The following is a 21,701-nucleotide window of genomic DNA, read 5'->3' on the forward strand; positions in this document are numbered from 1 at the left end:
TGTTTCTAAAAGTGTGCTGCCTCGATTACGAAGTTTACAATAAGTATTTCTAATGTTGTTTAGCAGTAAAAAAATTAATAACTAAAATAATCGTTTAGTATGAAATAGTTATGTATTTAAAATTTAAAATAGTGTGTTTTCAAGTACCGAATTGTTTTTGGAACGAATTGTTCTAGTACCAAATTGTCCGGGCCTGAATGGTCCGGTATCGAATTGTCTAATACCGAATGGTACGACACCGTCTAAATATTTTCAGGTATGACATCAATAGGCACGTGAATGACGTGATCATGTTCTGACATGACGCCTATTCTCGTGTGTTGAATCATCAATGCTGTCTCAGTTGCAATCTTTTCAGGAAAAAAACTCTATCATCAATCATCACCTTCATAGGTTGGGCCTTTGTCAAAAATCTCACCATAGTCAAAACCGATTACTCGGGTGACCCTGAATTTGCTCCACCCTATAGTTGGGGAACTGGCTTCTGTTTATTATCACTGAATATGGCATTCTACCTACCATAGTCTAAGAAAAGGGATGTATTTCTGACTGATTTTTTATAATTAATTTTCGTCGCAAATTCCAGGATAGGTAGAATTTCACACCACTGTACTGGGTTGTCGACAAAAAAATATCGCAAAAGGTTCTCACTACCTCGCATTCACAACTTCATTCCTGAATACCTTCTCATTTTCACTGATGATTAAGCGAGTAAAACCAATCTTATAATTAACTGGACATGAAGCAAGTTTAAAAGCTACAAGGGGCAAGAAAATGTCCTAGATACTGACCGTATACACATATGATCAGCACCAAAGACCCCTCTCCATCAAGGATGGTGATGTTGCAGACACTACTAGAAACAATAGAGCTTGATCGTGTTTCTAACCCCCCCCCCCCCCCCTCTAACAGATGGCCAGGTAGTGACGTATCCAAGATTCCACCACTACCGTGCAACCAAATTTGTTGTCTTACTGTACTTACATGTACAGAGTACAGTAAATGCTTCCATGATCACAAACATAACTAGAGTATATGGTTTTCATCAGAACGGTCTCACTTTATCAAAATTAAGTTGATAAAACTTGAGATTTGAACTCTTTCAAGGCTTTTCTATGATCCTTAATATATCTATATACATGCCCATATTTCAATAGATCTAAAATACCCTTTCCATGTTCTAAAGAAAAACCTTGTTATTTGCATTGACACAGATATTGTTTTCTTGCCCTTCATAATAACATTTCAATCCACAAATACCTAGAAGACAGAATTAGATTGGATAGCTTACTTAACCAAGGAAGAGGAAAGGACCACTCGAAACTGAAACTAAGAAGATCATCTCTCACATATGCTTGATAAAATTGCTACATTTCGACTTCGATGACACAGTCTACTCATAAAGCCGGCCATACACATAGAGGACTGACTGTACGGTTTGTCCTTAAGGACTGAAGCGACGCTCCAATCCTGTGAGAAATGCCCACACACGCTACGGATTAGCCTGCTTAGCTCAAGAGGATTGGGCACCCAGGATAGGCCCGCATGGTTACACTTTTGGTACTTGTTAACTAAATTTGGTATGTTCCCGGGTATCAAGTACAATTGGTAGCCTACATCTAATTTTGAAAATGCCAAATTTTGGTACTATTTACTTTGTTTATTTTTTATATAATATAAATCTATGAAATCTGACTTGAAATAATCATATGAAGGAACGTGATAGGCATTCTCTGTCGGCTTCTACGTAGTGGTGATTTGTCCGCTACAGTTTTAATGTACTTATTTCTCTTGAAGTCATTATAGCATTACCTCTTCCATTTATCTGCATTAATCCAAGAGTCCAAGTGTTTCCTGGGAGATGAATATATTCAATGGATTTTTAGACCTTTCTGGAGATTATCTCATGCTGAAGCACAACTGCACTTTTAATTAGGCGTACTGGTTTTCGTGTTAATTTTCAGAAATTTGAAAACGATTGCAATTATATAGGCAGAGAGGAAGTGCGAGAGAGATATACATAAGTTTTCCTTCATTTTTCATAATGAAGAGAATTCATAAAACTTAATCAGAATAATAATTTTTTTCCTGCAGAATAATGCAGAATACTGAGTGCTTTTAAAGATAAAATATGCTATGAAAAAGGAGAGGAAATCTAAGGAAATCAGAACTTGGTGTATGAAAATGTGAGGGGAAAACCTAAAATAAAGAGTAATGAAATGCATCATATTACAAACTTGTGAAATGTAATCAGTTTATCTTTATAATATAAAAAGTGCTCCGATCAAGGGATGAACTATGGATTACTGTACATGTCAATTTAGGTGAGTCAATCCCGTCAGCATGCTAGACCATGTCCATACACGCATGAGACTGGCAGCCCATACTGCCAATTGCGACGGGATTGGCCTGTCCGGTCAAACAGGCTGACAGGTTGATAGGACAGGCTAGTTGCAACAGGTTTGTTCTGTTTAACCCCTGTACACGTTAAGGAACGTCAATCACGATCAAATCAGCTCGCAAATCCTCTGCATGTATGGCCTGCTTGATACATCCACTCCTCACTGTCTCACAGTCGTCATATTTCTCTTGCTGCATCCCATTCACAAAATTCAAAAAAACTTTCGTTCTGTGGGAGGTATAAAGGACGATGACCATTCTGTATGTGTTAGCTGCATGCTCTCGCTCTCTCTCTCTCTCTCTCTCTCTCTCTCTCTCTCTCTCTCTCTCTCTCTCTCTCTCTCTCTCTCTCTCCCTCTCTCAATTTTCTTCCTCGTACTGCTGATCACAGTTGTTCTTCTTTGGTGTAGCCTGCTACGTAGATGAACCTTTCAAAACAACATGTGTTTCCTTTCTGTCCAGCTCTCGTCATGACACTCAGAGTATATATATATATATATATATATATATATATATATATATATATATATATATATATATATATATATTATGATAGTATGGTCCCATGTCTGGGAACCAAACATTATAATATCATATAAATTATGTGTGGCTAGCTATACAACCTCTCGAGTTCCAAACTCACCTGTTTGCTTTTACATTAAATCTGTTACACCTGGAAATATTAATACCCAAACTCTGAGACAGTTATATAACTCCCAGATAGCAATATATAAAACACTGAATATCCAAAGGTTTCTTAAGTACACTCAAAACAAAACTGGGTAATTATTCTTAAGACTTATTTACAACCACTTCTTACTACGATTCTTTAACAGGATACGAGCGAGTATGTAATAAACACTGATGATTGAAATAATACACCCTTTACAAAAAGAAATATATTCTATATAAATTACAACAATTTGAGAGGAATTTACATAAAACAAATGAATAACTGGAAATATTAAGTCTGAGCCAAACTTACATTAAGAAAAAAAATCGTTACGCTCTGAAAATTATATAATCACTTGACTCAAAATAGTAAATGTGAATAAAACCTTAGACTAAGACCAAAGAAATAATACATATGAAAATTATACAACCACTTGTTTCACTTGAAATTAAATCTTAATACAATATTTAAGTTTGATACTTAATGAAAATAGATAACGAAATCACGATACAAATACCTTTCCCCTTACTACAGGGACAGTTACAAATCTAAGAAAATTTTTATAAATACTCACTGTTTACAAAACCCCGTCACACCAAAACGGACATTTCACTGAATACTTTTAAAACAATACACTAAGAGGCGTGTGAGAAAGAGGGGGGGAGATGGCCAAGACTTAAGGCTGGTATTCTCTATCTGATCTATGCATCCCTGGGGGTCGCTTATATAACACTTAGCTATTTCCAGAAGATTCCAGGACCGAGATCTGGAAGTTTAGGGACTGGCCTAAGGGCGCAAGGTTGCCGAGAATTGCTCTCTCAAACGCGTGTCCACACAATGTAAGACGGCTCTCTCTTTAAGCTAGATCCGCTCACCTTTTGTCCTCGAAATAAAAAAAGATAAGATCTAGCGCTAGGATTTTTAGGAATCTTCCAAAACACGTGGCCAAATATAAGAGTTGCATATTTTCTCTCAAATATGACGCAATACCTCGTAAAGATATAAAAGAACATTACATAAGCCGTTGTTCATATCTCGTATGGTCACACAACACTCTCAAACAGGTTACGTAAGACTTCGTAACAAAAATACGTGAAATAAAAATTTAATTCTTAAAAATAATGTAAACTTAGATATACTGACTTCAATGAAGAATACAATGAAATTAACGACGAAAGTCTTACATAATTTACATACAAATCTTAAATCTACATGAGAGGAACTCATCTTAAGAGCTGGCTAACCTCTTCAATTCACAAATTAAAACATAAATAAAATCATTAAAAAACTACTGTATTTACTCTACAATAGACCAGCGTCGTAAGAATAACATCATCATCATCGTCAACATCTCCTACGCCTATTGACACAAAGGACCTCGGATAGATTTCGCTAGTCATCTCTATCTTGAGCATTTTATTCAATACTCTCCATTCTGTTGGAATTTATTTTAATTCCAACCTTATTCATATTTAATAAACAAAACAATTACTCTAAAACCCAAATAAACTTACATCAAATAGTAGATCCACTAGTAAAACTTTGTGATATTGCCCTACATTACCCTTTTCCCCAGACATGTCCTAAGATACAGAATAATGCAAATCACTTATCACAAGGTAGACGTTGAGGTGTTCCAAAATTGTCATGGTCTTGGGTATAGAACGTTTAGTTTTGTTTGGAGTTAATATCCTATGAAGATGCCGGCCTTTCCACTGAGTACTTTGTATTGGAACTGTTCGCCGTGGCTATGGTAACCTCGGAGGTAATTTACTTCTTACCTTTGACAAGTAAATATTACGCATGCGCGAACTTAGGGCCTATTAGGCAATTACTAATTTAAGTCATTTAATTCATAGGTTTGATTTTATTATTCATTTTACTGATCATTAACGCTAATAGTTACTATACTAAGTAGCATTAAGTTATTTACTTTTAATTTATTAAGAAAAATAGGTAAAGCTTCGAGTCAAGGTAACGACCGAACGGCTATTTCCTACAGTCGAACACAATTATTTACGTTAACAGTACTCCTTATAAGGAAACAGTTGCTTTCCATTTCTTTTGCAACTCGTACCTCTATAATTTATTTTTGGTTTCTAACCCACTCCCCACAAAGGATTGCGATTATAGAATTGCAATGAATATCTATCTTCATTAACCATACTTTATTTATTAGGATCACCTTAAATCTGGCTACTGTGTTAAACAATTATTTCCAACAACGCTAAATAAGAAGTATGGCTAAGTTACTTTAGTACCATCCTCACGTTACTAAAAGTGTAGCATTTTAACTTTAGTATTCACTTTATTTTAAGTGTAATATTTTATTTATATATTTACACCAATTTTAGTCTTAGCTTACTTTACTATAGGCTATCTCCTAATTTTACTTTTTATTTATGTATTTAGTTTTATTTACTTATTACCTAAAAATTATTTGCAATGCCCTTAATCTTTGTTTAAAGTTAAAGAATAAAGCATTTAATAAAGTATATCCTCACACTGAAAAAGTTTCAAGTGCGTAGCATTTTAGTCAAAATAAAAACTTAATTGATATTAATTACAGTAAATAATATACCGAAAAGCAGTAGTTACAAATTATCTAAATTCTCCCTTAGCATTCTTTCAAATCTTTCGGTTGCCTTACTCTTGGGTCTTACAGACCTTTCGCCTTGTTCAGCGTGAATAGAATCAGGTTTATTTATACTGCCTGTTTCTACCTCAATTTCCATTGAATTGTCTCTGGTTGGCCTATCTCTTATAGCATGTATCACTGACAGTTCCATAGGATAAAGATTACAAATAGAATGATATTCTATAGCCCCATTACTTTGCTTTAGTTTCACTGACCTAATATTATTGTCAAATCCTAATATTAATTCTAATACCTTGCCCATCATCCAATATGGTCTGGGTTTATTAATTGCTTTAATTAGGACAATGTCACCAACTTTAATTCTATTTTCCCACTTACTTTGGTACAAATTTCTACTACGTTCTCTCAGGCTTAAGAGATAATTTTCATACCACAATTTCTTAAAATTTTCAATAATTTCTTCCTGTATTTCTACAGTTCTCTCTAAAGAAGGTTGACTAGAATCGTCCAACCAAACATCACTATCATCTTTTCTCAAAATGAGGGATGAATTACCATGCAATTTGATAAAGGAATTTGGAGTTATAAACTCTTAAATTTTCTGAGCTTGATCTATATGTTAAAGGCCTGGAATTTATCGCTAATTGAATATTAGAAAGGGTAGTTAATATTCAAAGTAAGTTAATTTAGACCTTCCTATTACTTTATAAAGACAATTCTTTAATACCCTAATCAATCTCTCCCAAGCAGAACCAACCCATACTGAATACAAAGGTATTTTAATGTGTTTAATATTACATATTGCATTTACTTAGTTCAGATTGAAAATCCTGCGACTCCAAAGAACTTTCAAGGATACTTCCATCCTTGAGAAAAGACTTAGCGTTGTCACTGTACAGGTATTGTGGTATTGTGTATATATTACAGAATCTTTGGAAAGCGAGAACAAAATTTTTAGTGGACATGTCTGGTAACAATTCAAAGTGCACAGCGCGCACGTTAAGACAAGTAAAAACTAAAATGAAAATTTTTGTGGTCTTGCCACTCAACTCATCCCTAACCCAAAGGTGTCCAGTGAAATCAATACCTACATGCTGAAAAGGCTCGACTAAATTCACATGGTGTTTAGGCATATCTGTAAACTTCGGGTATCTGTAAGCCAAGGCATTATACTTCCTACATATATTACAACTACTCAGCTCAGTCTTTACTGCTGACCTACCCTTAGGAATCCAAAATCCCTTTTCCCTAAGGTAGTTCAATGTAATGCCTATTCCTAAATGCTGTACCTTCAAATGGCAATGCTTTATTAACAATGAGGGGAACCTATGCTCTTTAGGAAGCAATACTGGGTTATGAACATCAAAGTCAAAGTACAAACACTTGGATATTCTTCCCCTAGACCTGATTATACCCTTTGAATCTATAAATAGATTGAAATTGGACACTAGAGGAGGTATATTATTAGTAATATTGGCACTGCTTTGTAAAATATCTAATTCTACTGAAAAGTATTCTTTCTGTGCAATTTTCACCCAATACTCTAAGGCTTTCTTTTTAGGATCACCACCCTTTAATCTACTACAAAATTTGAACAAGTAACTGGTAATTCTTAACAATTGTTCATAATTAGACATTTTATTTATATTGAGAATACCAGAGTTTACTTTATTTATTTGCATAGTGCATACTGTACTTATTTGATGCTTATAGTAAGGCGATATGGTCAATAAAGGGTAAAGAGGCCACTTGTCAAAATCATTACTCAACCATTCTGGACCTTCTTGCCAATAAGTTGATTTACTTAAATACTTAGTATAGGATAGACCTCTGGTGATCATGTCAGCAGGATTTTCTTCTGTATTTACATAGTGATATAAGACAGGTAGTTTAAATAGCTTAGATATTTCAACTTTAAGACCATCTGCCTCAAGTACTCTATTTCTAACAAATTTAGATTTTATTTTAGTTTCTCTGGTCAATAGCCAATTTAAAACCACTTGAGCATCAACACAAATATTAATTAATTGAAAATTTATATTACTGCAGGCTTCTAATAAAGAAGTTAAACATTTAAAAGCCAGAATTACTCCCATTAGTTCCAAAGTAGGGACGCTATGCTCATTTCTCTTATTCAGTGGAGCCAATTTAGATTTAGAGAACAAGTAAGAACTTTTATCATTTTGATTAACCGCGTAGGCCACAAACCCATAGGCCTCCACAGAGCTATCACAAAAAATGTGAAGACCATACGAGTCTAGTTCATTAAGGGACGACTCTCTAGGAAATTTAAGTTCAGATAACATTTCAAAATCTCTACTAATAATTTTCATTTCCCCACAAATGTCTTTAGGTAAATTTTGATCCCAACCAACATCTAATTTCCATATTTTTCTCATTAAAATTTTGCCTCTTATTGTTACAGGAAGGATCAAATATTTTAGAAGTGTGTGACAATACTTTTCTTTTTGTGTCTGCTTCTGGATCTATTTTACAAGGAGCAAGACTAAAAGAATCATTATTTACGTTGAATCTATAACCCAATACTTTATCCTCTTCGCAAGAATGTTCAACAAGTCTATTATCTGACGCCATTTCTTCTCTTAACTCTACAGACAATTGGAGTTCCAAGACCTTAAAATAAAGCCCCCTTGTTCCATCCTATCATTAGCTTGCTTATAAAAATTTTTCATTTCATCAATGTTATTACCAGTTATAAGAAGATTGTCTACATAAAAGTTATTACTTAATATTTCTTTACACTTATCATCAGGATAACTTTCTGCGTGATGTTTCATAACAAAATTTAATATAAAAGGTGAAGAAGTGTAACCAAAAACTATTGTTTTATAGCGATAAGATACTAATTTATTTCCCCGTTTCCAAAAGAAACAAAATCTATTTTTATCCACTTCATTTGTTAATTTAATCATCAAAAAGGCTTGTTTAACGTCGCTCAACATTACATATTTATCAGTTCTAAAGTAAAAGAGCAATTTCAATATTGAGCCTATTAAATCTATCCCAGGATAAGCTGCTTCATTAAGTGAAGGCAATTCCCTGTAAGTTTTTAAAGAACAGTTAAATACTGGCCTGATTTTTGTGGTAACTTGCTCTTCTAATTTTATAACTGGTCTATGTGGAATCCATACATACTTATGATAGTCAGAAGGACTTACTTTAATTTCCTCGATTATACCATCCTCGAGTTGTTTATCAAAAACTTCCTGGTACTTGTCAATGAGACCCTTTTTACCGAGATACTCTACTGTTCGGTCTAATACCTTAAGTGAAACAAAATGATTAGATGGGACGCTGTCAATTTTATCAGTATACCAGGGCATTTCTACATGATAGAATCCATTATCAAAAGAGATCCCCTCCCTAAATCTGTCAATTTGTTCTTTATCAAAGGAGACCAATTCTTTTTCACACTTTTTTATTCCCAAGGATTCAAGACTAAAAAGGTGTTCAAGTCCATTGACTACTTCACTGTCTTCTAATATATGCTCTAATGGATTGAAATAAGATTTTAGAGGATCCATTACTAAATTTACCACGCTTTTTGTTTTAACATTCAGTGTTTTCTTATTAACTAAGGAGTCCATAACAGCTCTGCTTTCTGCCTCATCCAAAAAGTTGAACACATTACCAACAGGAGCTACTCTATTATTGACGACTAAACAAGTTCCACCCAACATTTTAGTCCAAGTTACCGAAGGTAAAAACTGAATGATATCTATTCCCATTAACATGTCAACCTTCATACTTTAATGGTTTCTGTGGTCACAAAAAATCTCGTCCAATAAAGCAATATTATTTTCTTTAAATTTATTTATTATTTGATTCATGCCGGGTACTTCAAAGTTTATATTAAGCGACTTGTCAACTATTAAAGGTATGAATATTAAATTATTGTTTATATTTATTCCAGTGGACATTTGCTTGAAGCCCTTAGTGTCCTGCCCTATATATGTGCTTACATCACATTCCAGAGCATACAACGCCTCTACATCCTGACAAAGATCTTTAGCGGCAGATTCGGAAATATATGACCGCTGACTGCCAGTGTGAAACAGACATCTGACTTTCCTAGCCTTTTTGCCATTTCTTAAATACAAAGTCATAGTAGGTAAAATGTGAGACGCATCAAAACTTCTTTGAGCAAAACATAAGCTTACGTTAGTTTTAGTAGTTAGTTCGGCTTTATTCAAAGAAGGGCACAAAGGAGTTATGTGTTCCCACTTTCTACACAACAGACATTCAAACCTTAACTTATTTTGTTTCCCGTAACATTCATTGTCTTCGTGCCTTGAACCAGGGCACCTAGTGCATAGTGAAAGCTCCCTCAGTCTGGCCACTTTATCATTATAATGGTTAAAGTTGACACATTTTCCCAAAGTATGGCCTTCAGCTGCACATAATTTACAAGTTAATTTAGTTACTTTAATAGCAAATTTAAAGTTTTGAATCGTACTTACACCTACCTTATTTTCTTTAGGTTTAAATGAACTACTGGGACTAGGTTTACTAGAGGTTTTAGTGAAGGTCATTTTCCTATTGGAAACAGTTTTAGATAAAGTTTTCATAATTTCATTATAATTAGAAAGAATGTCAGGTATATTAGGATAATTGGTATCTAATTTGTGAACCAACTCTCTCTTTACTGGTATGGGGAGTTTATTAAATACTATATGATTCACAAATCTATGCCTCACTTCCAATAAATCAATATCATGTGCTTTCAATTCATGCAGATAGGATTTGATTTCGTTGAGGTAAACTTTCACCGACGAGAATTCTTGGTCATATTCAGCACTTGGAGCAGCACTCAAAATGTTCTTAAAAGTCTCGTCAATAATATGATTTTCATCAAGGAATTCTTCTTTTAATATTTCAATTGCCAAGTGGTAGTTACGGTCAGAAATAGTCAAACGCTTAACTGCCTTCAAGGCATAGCCCCTAAGGTACCCATGTAAATATATTTGTTTGGCTGAATCAGACAAATTTTTTCTGGACCCAATGACATTATTAAATTGACTAAGAAATAAATTGAAAGCAAATTTATCTTTCTTCTCACCACTAAAGATTCCACATTCTAAAGGAGGGGGTTTCCCATCAGACATATTCATTCTAGACATCATTTCTAAAACTTTGTCGGCAGATAAGTTGCCAGAAGCCTCACTTGACTCACTTATATATTGTTCATATTGGTCGAGCTCTATACTAACCTGAATGCTATATTCTGCCTGACTATCTAACTCCTCAATATAATATTGTTTATTACTGTTCATTATTTCATGCGTCTCCAAAACATTATTTATTTCTTTATCAAAGTGTTTAACCTGCTCGATCTCTTTTTCGATTACAGTTATTTGACTCTTACAAAAGGAAGAAGTTAATTTATTATCACCATGAAGCTCCGTTAGCTTCCTTAAGTAAATAGTTATTTTCCGTTTGTGTATTCCCCGCATCCTCCTCAAGGATGATATAATAGTCATAGGGTCAACAAACTCTTCCTCTTTATCAGACATGATTACTTATATAATTAATAGATTTAATATAAATAGCCTGCAAATATTTAAAAGATAACAGCCCACCTAAAGTTATCGATACTTACTAGTTACCGAGTACATTATATATGCATATGAAATAGATTATAATACGTAATATATGTTACTAATTACGTCGCACGAGTTCCATATTGGTTACCATTCGACAGTTAGCCAGTTGGCCGTTTCTATAAAATCACTTATTTCACCAAACGATAAACACATCGAATTCACCTCCGGAATATTATATGGAATGCATAGGCAATTTTGGAATTATGTTAGAATTTATTTTAATTCCAATCTTATTTATATTTAATAAACAAAACAATTACTCTAAAACCCAAAACAACTTACATCAAATAGTAGATCCACTAGTAAAACTTTGTGATATTGCCCTACATTACCCTTTTCCCCAGACATGTCCTAAGATACAGAATAATGCAGATCACTTATCATAAGGTAGACGTTGAGGTGTTCCAAAATTGTCATGGTCTTGGGTATAGAACGTTTAGTTTTGTTCGGAGTTACTATTCTATGAAGATGCCGGCCTTTCCACTCAGTACTTTTTATTGGAACTGTTCGCTGTGGCTGTGATAACCTCGGAGGTAATTTACTTCTTACCTTTGACAGGTAAATATTACACACGCGCGAACTTAAGGCCTATTAGGCAATTACTAATTTAAGTCATTTAATTCATAAGTTTGATTTTATTATTCATTTTACTGATCATTAACGCTAATAGTTACTATACTAAGTAGCATTAAGTTATTTTCTTTTGATTTATTAAGAAAAATAGGTAAAGCTTCGAGTCAAGCTAAACGACCGAACGGCTATTCCCTACAGTCGAACACAATTATTTACGTTAACTGTACTCCTTATAAGGAAACAGTTTTGCTTTCCATTTCTTTTGCAACTCGTACCTCTATAATTTATTTTTGGTTTCTAACAATTCATCATATCCTGCTTTGCAATTCATAGTCCTCAGCTATGTGCCCTGGGTCTTCCAACTCTTCTCGTACCTGGTGGAGCCCAGTTGACAGTTTAGTGAACTAATATCTCTTGAGGAGTCTGCAGAAAATGCCCAAATCACCTCCATCTACCCCTCACCATCCTCTCATCCACATACAGTTTCATTTCTAAACCTGTCCTGCCATTTAACTCCCAATATTTCCTGAGGGCTTTATTCTCAAATCGATTAAATCTGTTGGAGATTGTTTCTTTGTCATACCATGACTCATGTCCATACAGTAACACCGATGTTTCTTACCTAATATATAGCCTTATTTTTATATGTAATTTCAGGTAATTTGATTGCCAAATTTTACTTAACCTAGCCATTGCCTGATTTGATTTTTCAAACTTTCATTAAACTTCCATTCTACACAAACTGCATTTGAGATTATAATTCTAAATATTTAAATGATTCTACCGCATTAATCCTTTCTTCTTCCAATGATATTTCCTCTTCCATTGCATATTCCTTTCTCATTATCTCTGTCTTTCTTCTATTTACCTTGAACTCAACCTCGTAAGAAATTTCACTCCTTCTCCACCATATCCAACTGTCTTAAGCACTACAAAATCCATGAGGTTAAATAACATAAGTAACAACACATTCCCTTGGAGTACTCTGCTTTTCACTGGAAATTTGACTTGATCAGATAACCATATTTAAGAAGAACTCCATAATAATGGAAGACCCTCCACAAAATTGTCCGGTGCACACTATCAAAAGCTTTTTCATAGTCTACAAATGCCATCAAAAGCGGATTTCTATATCCTACGCATTGTTGTACAACATGTCTCAAAATGACAATTTGGTCAGTACAACTTCTACCTTTTATAAATCCGACTTATTCATCTGTCAGCTTTTCATCAATTTTTCTTTCTAGTCTCTTTAGTATAATCATACTATATATTTTCATAACTGACGTAAGTATGATGCCTCTGTAATTATTGCAATCAGTCAGGTCTCCTTTTTAGCCAATATCACCAACACTCCTAATTACCATTCATCAGGTTTTGCTTCCTCATAACACATTCCACATAGCAATCTTGTAAGTATTCTGGGGTCACTTCACTTCCAGCCAGTATCATCTCAGAAGTTATTTCATCATATCCAGGGGCTTTCCATCCCCTGAGTTTTTTTAATGATAGCTTCGATTTCAAACACACTGAATACATTCATGGGCACATCAAGGTCTTCATCAGCTTCAGGTATATCAATCAAATTAATCTCATCATATCTCCTATTCATGACCTCACTAAAGTGTTCCATCCAACATTGCCTTTCTTCATCTTCTGTTGTTATAACAGACCCATCTCTCTTTTTGATGGGTACATGCTTCTTCTTTGCTCTTTAAAGATTTTAATAATAATTCTTTGAGCAATTCTTACGCCATAGCTACTCCTTGAGTCCGTAGCTTTGTCAGCCTCATCTGCTTTCCTGTCTAAATACTCTCTCCAGTCATTCCTGGCTTTTCTTTTGACTTCACTATCAATACTGGAATACTTACCATGTTCTACCTTGTAATTTTCATTATTTTCTCGAAAACTTTCAACAGTCAATTTCTGTCTTTGTCTCCTTTTTATAGTACCCCACACATAATTTGATATCCATGGCTTTCTCCTTATAATTACATGCCCCAAACCTTTACTATCAACTGACTTAAATATTTTCTTAATATCACACCATTCTTAATCAATTGTCTGCTCTTCATCTCCCAAAGTCTCTAAGACTTCAAATCGAATTATACATTCAATTGCAAATGTTTCTCTGTGCTCATCTTTTAGAAGCTTAGTTGTTTCAAACCTAGGTATTCTATCTAAATTTCTGATGTGTGCTTTCAGTTTTAATTTCAGTGTGGCAATAAGGAGTTGGTGATAACTACCAATATCTGCACCTCTATACCTTCTTAAATTTCTGAAAGTCCTCTTCTCTTTTTATTAATGGGTGTCCATATATATTTGTTGATGTCCTTATGCTGGAAATGAGTACCTCCAATGACAAGATTGTTTGTTGGGCAGAAATTTATAAAATGAGCTCCATTTTCATTTGCAACTTTGCCAAGACCCTCAACGCCTATCACATTCTCTCAACCTTGATTATTCCTTCCAACTTTAGCCATGAAGTCACCCATTACAATTTCATATCTCTCTTTGGAATCTCATCTATTTTCTTTCATCAGGGGAATCATTTGTCAATGCGTAGCAAACTATAATACTCATATTGCACTGGCTTGATTTAAACTTTGCAAGCAACCATCTACTATTCACAGCTGTCCACTCAATTAAAACATTTTCTGCTCTGAATGTCATCTTTCCTACACTTTCTCTTCCAACTCCATTCTTCCTAAATATATATATATATATATATATATATATATATATATATATATATATATATATATATATATATATATATATATATATATATATATATATAGTCTTGGTCCAAGGTTTCCTTACCAATCCTCCTACAATGTGTTTCACTTACGGCTAGGATATCCATACCATATTTCATACACTCGTGTTACTTCCCAATCTGATTCATAGTTCTAACATTCCAATTGCCAATTTTCAATTCTTCTTTAATATTTATAAACCGAGAGATTCGTAGAGAGAGAATTGGAGTCATTCTGCTGTCTTTGCTTTCCAGTGACAAACTAATTCCATACCGGAATCATTGAGTAGATTCATCATAGGATACCCAGTTCCTTGTGATGCACGGTGCCCATCAAACTAAGGCAAGTGACCCCTGCCGGTCATTCCAGTAAGATCATCTACCAGGCATGAGGAGTAGAAGCCGAAGAAAAACTTGTCTCTCGTCTTAAACCTGATCCGTCACCCTACTGCCAGTGACTTCGTCTAGATTTAGGGGAGCATTTCCTCCACACCCAAAGTTCTCGTTGCTCCCCACCGCTGCTCATCCGCTTATACAACCGTTGGCTAACATGGATCTTTAATATATATATATATATATATATATATATATATATATATATATATATATATATATATATGTGTGTGTGTGTGTGTGTGTGTGTGTGTGTGTGTGTGTTTGTGTGTGCGTGCGCGCGTGTGTGTGCGTGTGCGCGCGCGTGTGTGTGTGTGTTTGCGATTGTGTGTGATGTGAGAAAATCTACTTCCCGGGTGAGTCTAGTCTAACAGGGAAAAAAGATCAGTATGAATTATGGAAACTTTTTTCCCTGTTTTACCAAATACTTGACAAATTATAAGCTATTGCTGCAATGGTGAAAATAAAATAATTCATTGAAAAAGTTTCCGGGGTTAACGTAAAGATTATGGCCTATTGCTGCTCAAGCGTCAGGAATATTACTGTATATGCACATTTAAAGATGTGTTTATTCATTTTGTTATCTCTCTCTCTCTCTCTCTCTCTCTCTCTCTCTCTCTCTCTCTCTCTCTCTCTCTCTCATACATAGGCCTACACACAAACGCGCATATATATATATATATATATATATATATATATATATATATATATATATATATATATATATATATATATATATGTATGTATGAGAGAGAGAGAGAGAGAGAGAGAGAGAGAGAGAGAGAGAGAGAGAGAGAGATTCTATCAACATAAAATTAAAGTTTTGAGAGAGAGAGAGAGAGAGAGAGAGAGAGAGAGAGAGAGAGAGAGAGAGAGAGAGAGAGTCATAACCAACATTGTGTGTATCTGTAGTGTATGTATATTTGCATGTATATTATTAGAATAATTCAGCCAGTTAAATCTAATAAATTTCACAATGAGAATTAAAATTGAGACTAAAAGCCTGCCGACTAAAACCTTTAGTTACCCACGGGATCGAAAGAAAATGAAGCTGTAAGTTTTAGGGCCTTATCGTACATCGGCAACATGCCAATGGACTTGTTCAGCACAAGACGAACCTTCTGTGTCAGTTTGTTTACATCGTGAACGGTGAATAAATGCAGCTAACGTTCTGCTTGGGAGTGCCTCTATACCATGGTCTTTTGTAAGCTAATGCTTATGCCGTTATTTCCTCTGGATATCGTGAGTTCCGAGGCCCTGACATCATACAATTCTTTACCTCTCAACTGAAGAAATCCCATCGACCATTCTGATCAAGTAAGTGCAATTTAGCAACGTCCGTTCCCGTCTGGTAAACAATTCAGGTTAATCTATCATTATTTGCTATAGTTTTGCAGTGGCCTGGCTGTGGTTAGGTAACGTAAATTTTGCAACAAGGATGTTAAGGTGGCTTAAAACGTCTTTGTCATTGTTTTTCATATACGTGTAATGCGAACGGTACGCACACTCTCTCTCTCTCTCTCTCTCTCTCTCTCTCTCTCTCTCTCTCTCTCTCTCAAGCGCTAATCTTACGAGTCTTAGATGTTACCATGGAGCAATATTGTTGGTCAATGAATACCAGCATGCAAACTTATTATACGGTAGTATTAGAAATGTGAGGAATATATTAGTTTTCTGGTATGTTGAGATGTATGAACACACCATAGATCTAAGTATATCGAAGTCTCTCATATAGTATACATGCACCTTACACAGGCATTATATATATATATATATATATATATATATATATATATATATATATATATATATATATATATATATATATATATAGTAAAGTTGTACTGTATTACAGATCCTGATTTCGAACAGAAAATATGTTTTTCTGTAGTAAATAACGTGATTTGACCGAATTTTAAGGTAATGTATAGAGAAGAAAAGGCTTGTTTTACGATTATATATCGTTTCCCCAGTATGATTTCCACACCCAAAACCCCGAGTTCCCACTGGGGGTCCCCCATTATCGTAGGATATATATATATATATATATATATATATATATATATATATATATATATATATATATATATATATATATCTGAAACTATTCACTTTCCACGGGAACAAGTGTCGGGATATAATATATATATATATATATATATATATATATATATATATATATATATATATATATATATATATATATATATATATATAGTGAGTGAGTATGTGTGTGTGTTTGTTGGTGTGCACGCGTAAAAAACCTGAGATAACGTGTTACTCAGAAAGGTGTTATTGCGCAGCCAGTGTTTGCCTAACAGCATATTATTACTAGTCCAATGAAAAACAAAGGCCTCAGGCATGACCTTCCGCTTGTGTCTGTTTATGGTCTTGTGCCAGTTCATATCTGCAAACTTTACTTGTTCATCAATCCATCGTCTTCTCTTCCTTTCCCTGCAATCTCTAGGGACCCATTCTGTTATTCTTAATATCCGTCTATTGTCTGTCATTCTCATCAAATGTCCTACCCATGTCTATTTCTTTTTATTACGTGTTAGAATATTCTTTACTTTAGTTTGCTCTCGTATCCATGTTGCTCTTTTTCTGTCTCTAGGTGTGAGCTTATTCCAATCACTTTTCTTTCCATAGCTATTTGAGTTGTAAATAGCTTATGTTCTGAGGCTCCATGTTTCTGATGCATAACTTAATCCTGGTAGGACCATCCCATTGAATACTTTTCTTTCCAGAAATAGTGGTGTTTTGATTTTCATAATATGATTTTGTTTATGAATGCTCTCCATCCCATGCTTATCCTTCTAATTTCTGTCTCGTTTCATGGGGAAACACTTACTGTCTGTCATGAGTACGTGTATTCATTCACAATCTCTAGAGGCTCGTCCATAATTATTATTTGTTGTCTCTGCATTTTCATAGAACATTATCTTAGTTTTACTCATGTTCTTTTTCCGTCTTACGATTCTGTTTTCTCTATTAAAATCTTCAATAATCTTTTGTGATTCCTGCAATGATTCACTGAACACAACTATGTCATCTGCATATATTAAATTGTTGATGTATTCCCCATTAGTATTAATTCCTACATTTTCCCAATCTAAATTCTTAAAGACTTCAAGGCATGTTGTGGGTAATTTAGGAGAGAGAGGGTCTCCCTGTCTAATATATATATATATATATATATATATATATATATATATATATATATATATATATATATACATATATATATATGTGTGTATATATATATATATATATATATATATATATATATATATATGTATATATATATTTATATATACACATATACATATACAGTATATAGATATGGATATCCAAAGGGCTGTTAATGCAATACTTCTCCAGTCACCATCTCCTACTTCATCCTTCAGAGTCCTCAGCCAAGTAGGCCTGGGCCTTCTAACTCCTGAAGTGTCTAGTGGAGCCAAGTTAAACATTTGGTGAACTAATCTCTTTTGGGAGTGCGAAGTGCTTGTCCAAACCATCTCCATCATCTCCTGCTTCACGATTCATAGTCCTCAGCTACCTGGTGGAGCCCAATTGAAAGTTTGGTGAACTAATCTCTCTTGAGTAGTGTGAAGAGCATGCCCAAATCATCTCCATCTACCCCTCACCATGATCTCATCCACATTATGGCACCTGTATAATCTCCCTTATTGTTTTATTCATGTATGGCACCTGTGTAATTTCTTGTAGTTTCATTTCTAATCCTGTCCTGTCATTTAACTCCCAATATCCTTCTAAGGGCAGTGTTCTCAAATCTACTAAATCTGTTTCATTATCATACCATGGTTCATGGCCATACAGTAACACCAGTCTCACTAAACTAATATATAGTCAGATTTTTATATGTAATTTCATGCAATTAGATTTCTCAATTTTTATTTAACCTAGCCATTGTCTGATTTGATTTTATCAATCTTTCACTAAACTCTGAAGACCCTGTATTGGAGATCATAGTTCCTAAAGGCTTGAAGGATTCTTCCTCATTAATCCTTTCTCCTTCCAATGATATTTCATGTTCCATTGCATATTGTATTCTAATCATCTGTTTTTTTTTTTTTTTTTTTGCTATTTACCTTGAGCCCAACCGCGTAGGATATTTCATACATTCTGGTAAGCAAGCATTGCAAATCCTGTGGTGTTCTGCTAATAAGGACATCATAGACAGCATCATCATTATACTCTAGGTCTTCTAATTTCTTATAACCAATCCACCATCTCCATTGTTCTATGCATTACAAAATCCATGAGGAGGATAAACAACATAGGTGACAGCATATCCCCTTAGAGTAATATGCTGTTCACTGGAAGTTCATTTGATAAGACTCCATTAACTTTGCACTTGCTATGCTCGTGAACACACTTATTCAAATTCACATATATAAGAGAAATTAAATAATAACGCAGGACTCTCCACAAAATTGGCTGGTGGACACTTTCAAAGGCTTTTTCATAGTCCACAAATGCCATCAAAAGTGGATTTTTATTTTCTACGCATTGCTGTAGTACATGGTTCAAAATGAAAATTTGGTCAGTACAATTGCTATCTTTTCTAATTCGGGTGTGTACATCTCTAAGCTTTTCGTCAATCTTTCTCTCTAGCCTCTCTAGAATAAGCTCACTATATATTTTCATAATAATTAACATGAATGTGGTTCCTCTGTAATTATTACAATCAGTTAGGTCTCCTTTTTTCCCTTTTTACCAACACCGCCAACTCCCATTCATCAGGTTTTGCCTCTTCATGCTACATTCTAGAAAAATATCCTGTTAGTATTCTGAAGGTCACTTCATTTTCAGCCAGTATCATCTCAGCAATTATTCCATCGTATCCAGGGGTTTTCCATAACTTGAGTTTTTTAATGATAGTTTCGACTTCAATCACACTGAATTTATTCATGAGCATATCAAGGTCTTCATCAGCTTCAGGTATATCAATCAAATTATTTCCTTTGCATCTCCTATTCATGACCTCACTAAAGTGTTCCATCCAACGTTGGCTTTCTTCATCTTCTGTTGTTATAACAGACCTATTCTTACACCATAGCCACTCCCCGAGTTCCTAGATTTGTCAGCCTCATCTGCTTTCCTGTCTAAATACTCTTTCCAGTCATTCATGGCTTTTCTTTTTACCTGATTATCAATACTGGAATACTAAGCCAGCTCTACGTTTTCATTTTCATTATTTATTCGAAAACTTTCAATAACAATATATATATATATATATATATATATATATATATATATATATATATATATATATATATATATGTATATGTATACTGTATATATAATATATAAATGGAGAGAGAGAGAGAGAGAGAGAGAGAGAGAGAGAGAGAGAGAGAGAGAGAGAGAGAGAGAGAGAGAGATAAATCTCGCAGTATCTGAAAAGGATGAGTCGATTTTCTGTGGGGAAAGACAGTAAAAGCTAAGCTATAAATATGAAATGAAACAGTTATTAAAACTGATAAGATTAATAACAGCTTTAGATAAAAAAAATCATATGTAGACTATGAAAAGGGACTTAATGTCAACTTGCTCAACAGAAAAGCATTTGCAGCAAGTATATGCTTCTTGATTTCCACAGATTCAACTGCCTGATTAGGAAGATCATTCCACAATCTTCACATGTGGATTAAGATTTCTAGAATGCTGTGTGTTAAATTGGTTATGCTATAAGATTAAATCAGAAGACACAAAATTGTAACACACAAACACTTATATTTTACATCAGTATCTATTCTGAAGAATACACCACTGGTAAGACTATTATGTGTAAGTTTCCTTAAATGCACATTCCGTTGAACCACTATCCGTACACTTTTGATAATACAGTGATGCCTCAGGATACGAAATTAATCCGTTCAGGATGCGGTTTCGTATCCTGATATTTTCGTATCCTGAGTCGCGTTTTACATGTAAATAGCCTAATCCGTTCCAAGCCTTATAAAAAGTCACCTTTTCTTTCATAAACACGCTAAACTGTAGTAATAAACATGCATTGCAGCCATTTCTATCATTCAATAATTAACACAACCGTTAAAAACAGCCTAATCCATTCCAGAAACCACTATGAGATTATTCAATAATGTACGTAGTTATAGCCAAGTTATCCCCCCCAAGCCCAAAGAAAACTGTCCATTTTCTTTACTACGGTACGATACTGTATAAAAGTTACGGTACTGTATGTACATAAAGCATTTAGATCAGTGAAGGTGTATTGTTACTGTACCTGTACGTACACCTAAATTAATGATTGATACTGTACCTGTACACTCTGAAAAAAAGGTTACAGTTAATTAGTGTAACAAAAAAGTTGAAACTTACCTTTTGATTGAGACGATGTCCGATAGCGAAGTCGCGGCAGAGGAGGATGGCATAAGGCAGAAAACGTAACAAGTGACAGACTACGTACAGTAATTTACACACTTAACACATTAACACTTAAACTTTACAAAATAAAAAAAATGGCAGAAATAATTAACACTTAACATTACGTATGGAAAACTATAAAATGAAAGAAAAAATTACTTTAACACTTAACGGTAACATAAAACTTAAAATTGAATTTTTTTTTTTTTGCCTTTTTATAACTTTACGTTTTTCTTATTTTCTAAATCTCTTCTACTTCTTCATCAC

At 34.2% G+C, this 21,701-nt stretch overlaps 2 protein-coding genes across 5 annotated transcripts in view; one reads left to right on the forward strand and one right to left on the reverse strand.

The window, feature by feature from the left end:
* Window positions 1-9,442: 9,442 nt before the first annotated feature.
* On the reverse strand, window positions 9,443-11,206 carry LOC137627257 (uncharacterized). The gene has a single exon (XM_068358338.1). It carries the CDS (start codon window positions 11,204-11,206, stop codon window positions 9,443-9,445), a length of 1,764 nt encoding a protein of 587 aa, XP_068214439.1.
* Window positions 11,207-16,120: 4,914 nt separating this feature from the next.
* Window positions 16,121-21,701, forward strand: part of LOC137627709 (protein mono-ADP-ribosyltransferase PARP12-like) — a 51,291-nt gene continuing 45,710 nt past the window's right edge. For all 4 annotated transcript variants that reach the window (XM_068358952.1, XM_068358954.1, XM_068358953.1 and 1 more), the window contains exon 1: window positions 16,121-16,337. The gene's annotated coding sequence lies outside the window, so the exon portion shown is untranslated. The remainder of the gene's footprint in view (window positions 16,338-21,701) is intronic.

This window comes from Palaemon carinicauda, chromosome 35 (assembly GCF_036898095.1).
Source record: "Palaemon carinicauda isolate YSFRI2023 chromosome 35, ASM3689809v2, whole genome shotgun sequence".
Lineage (NCBI taxonomy): Eukaryota > Metazoa > Arthropoda > Malacostraca > Decapoda > Palaemonidae > Palaemon > Palaemon carinicauda.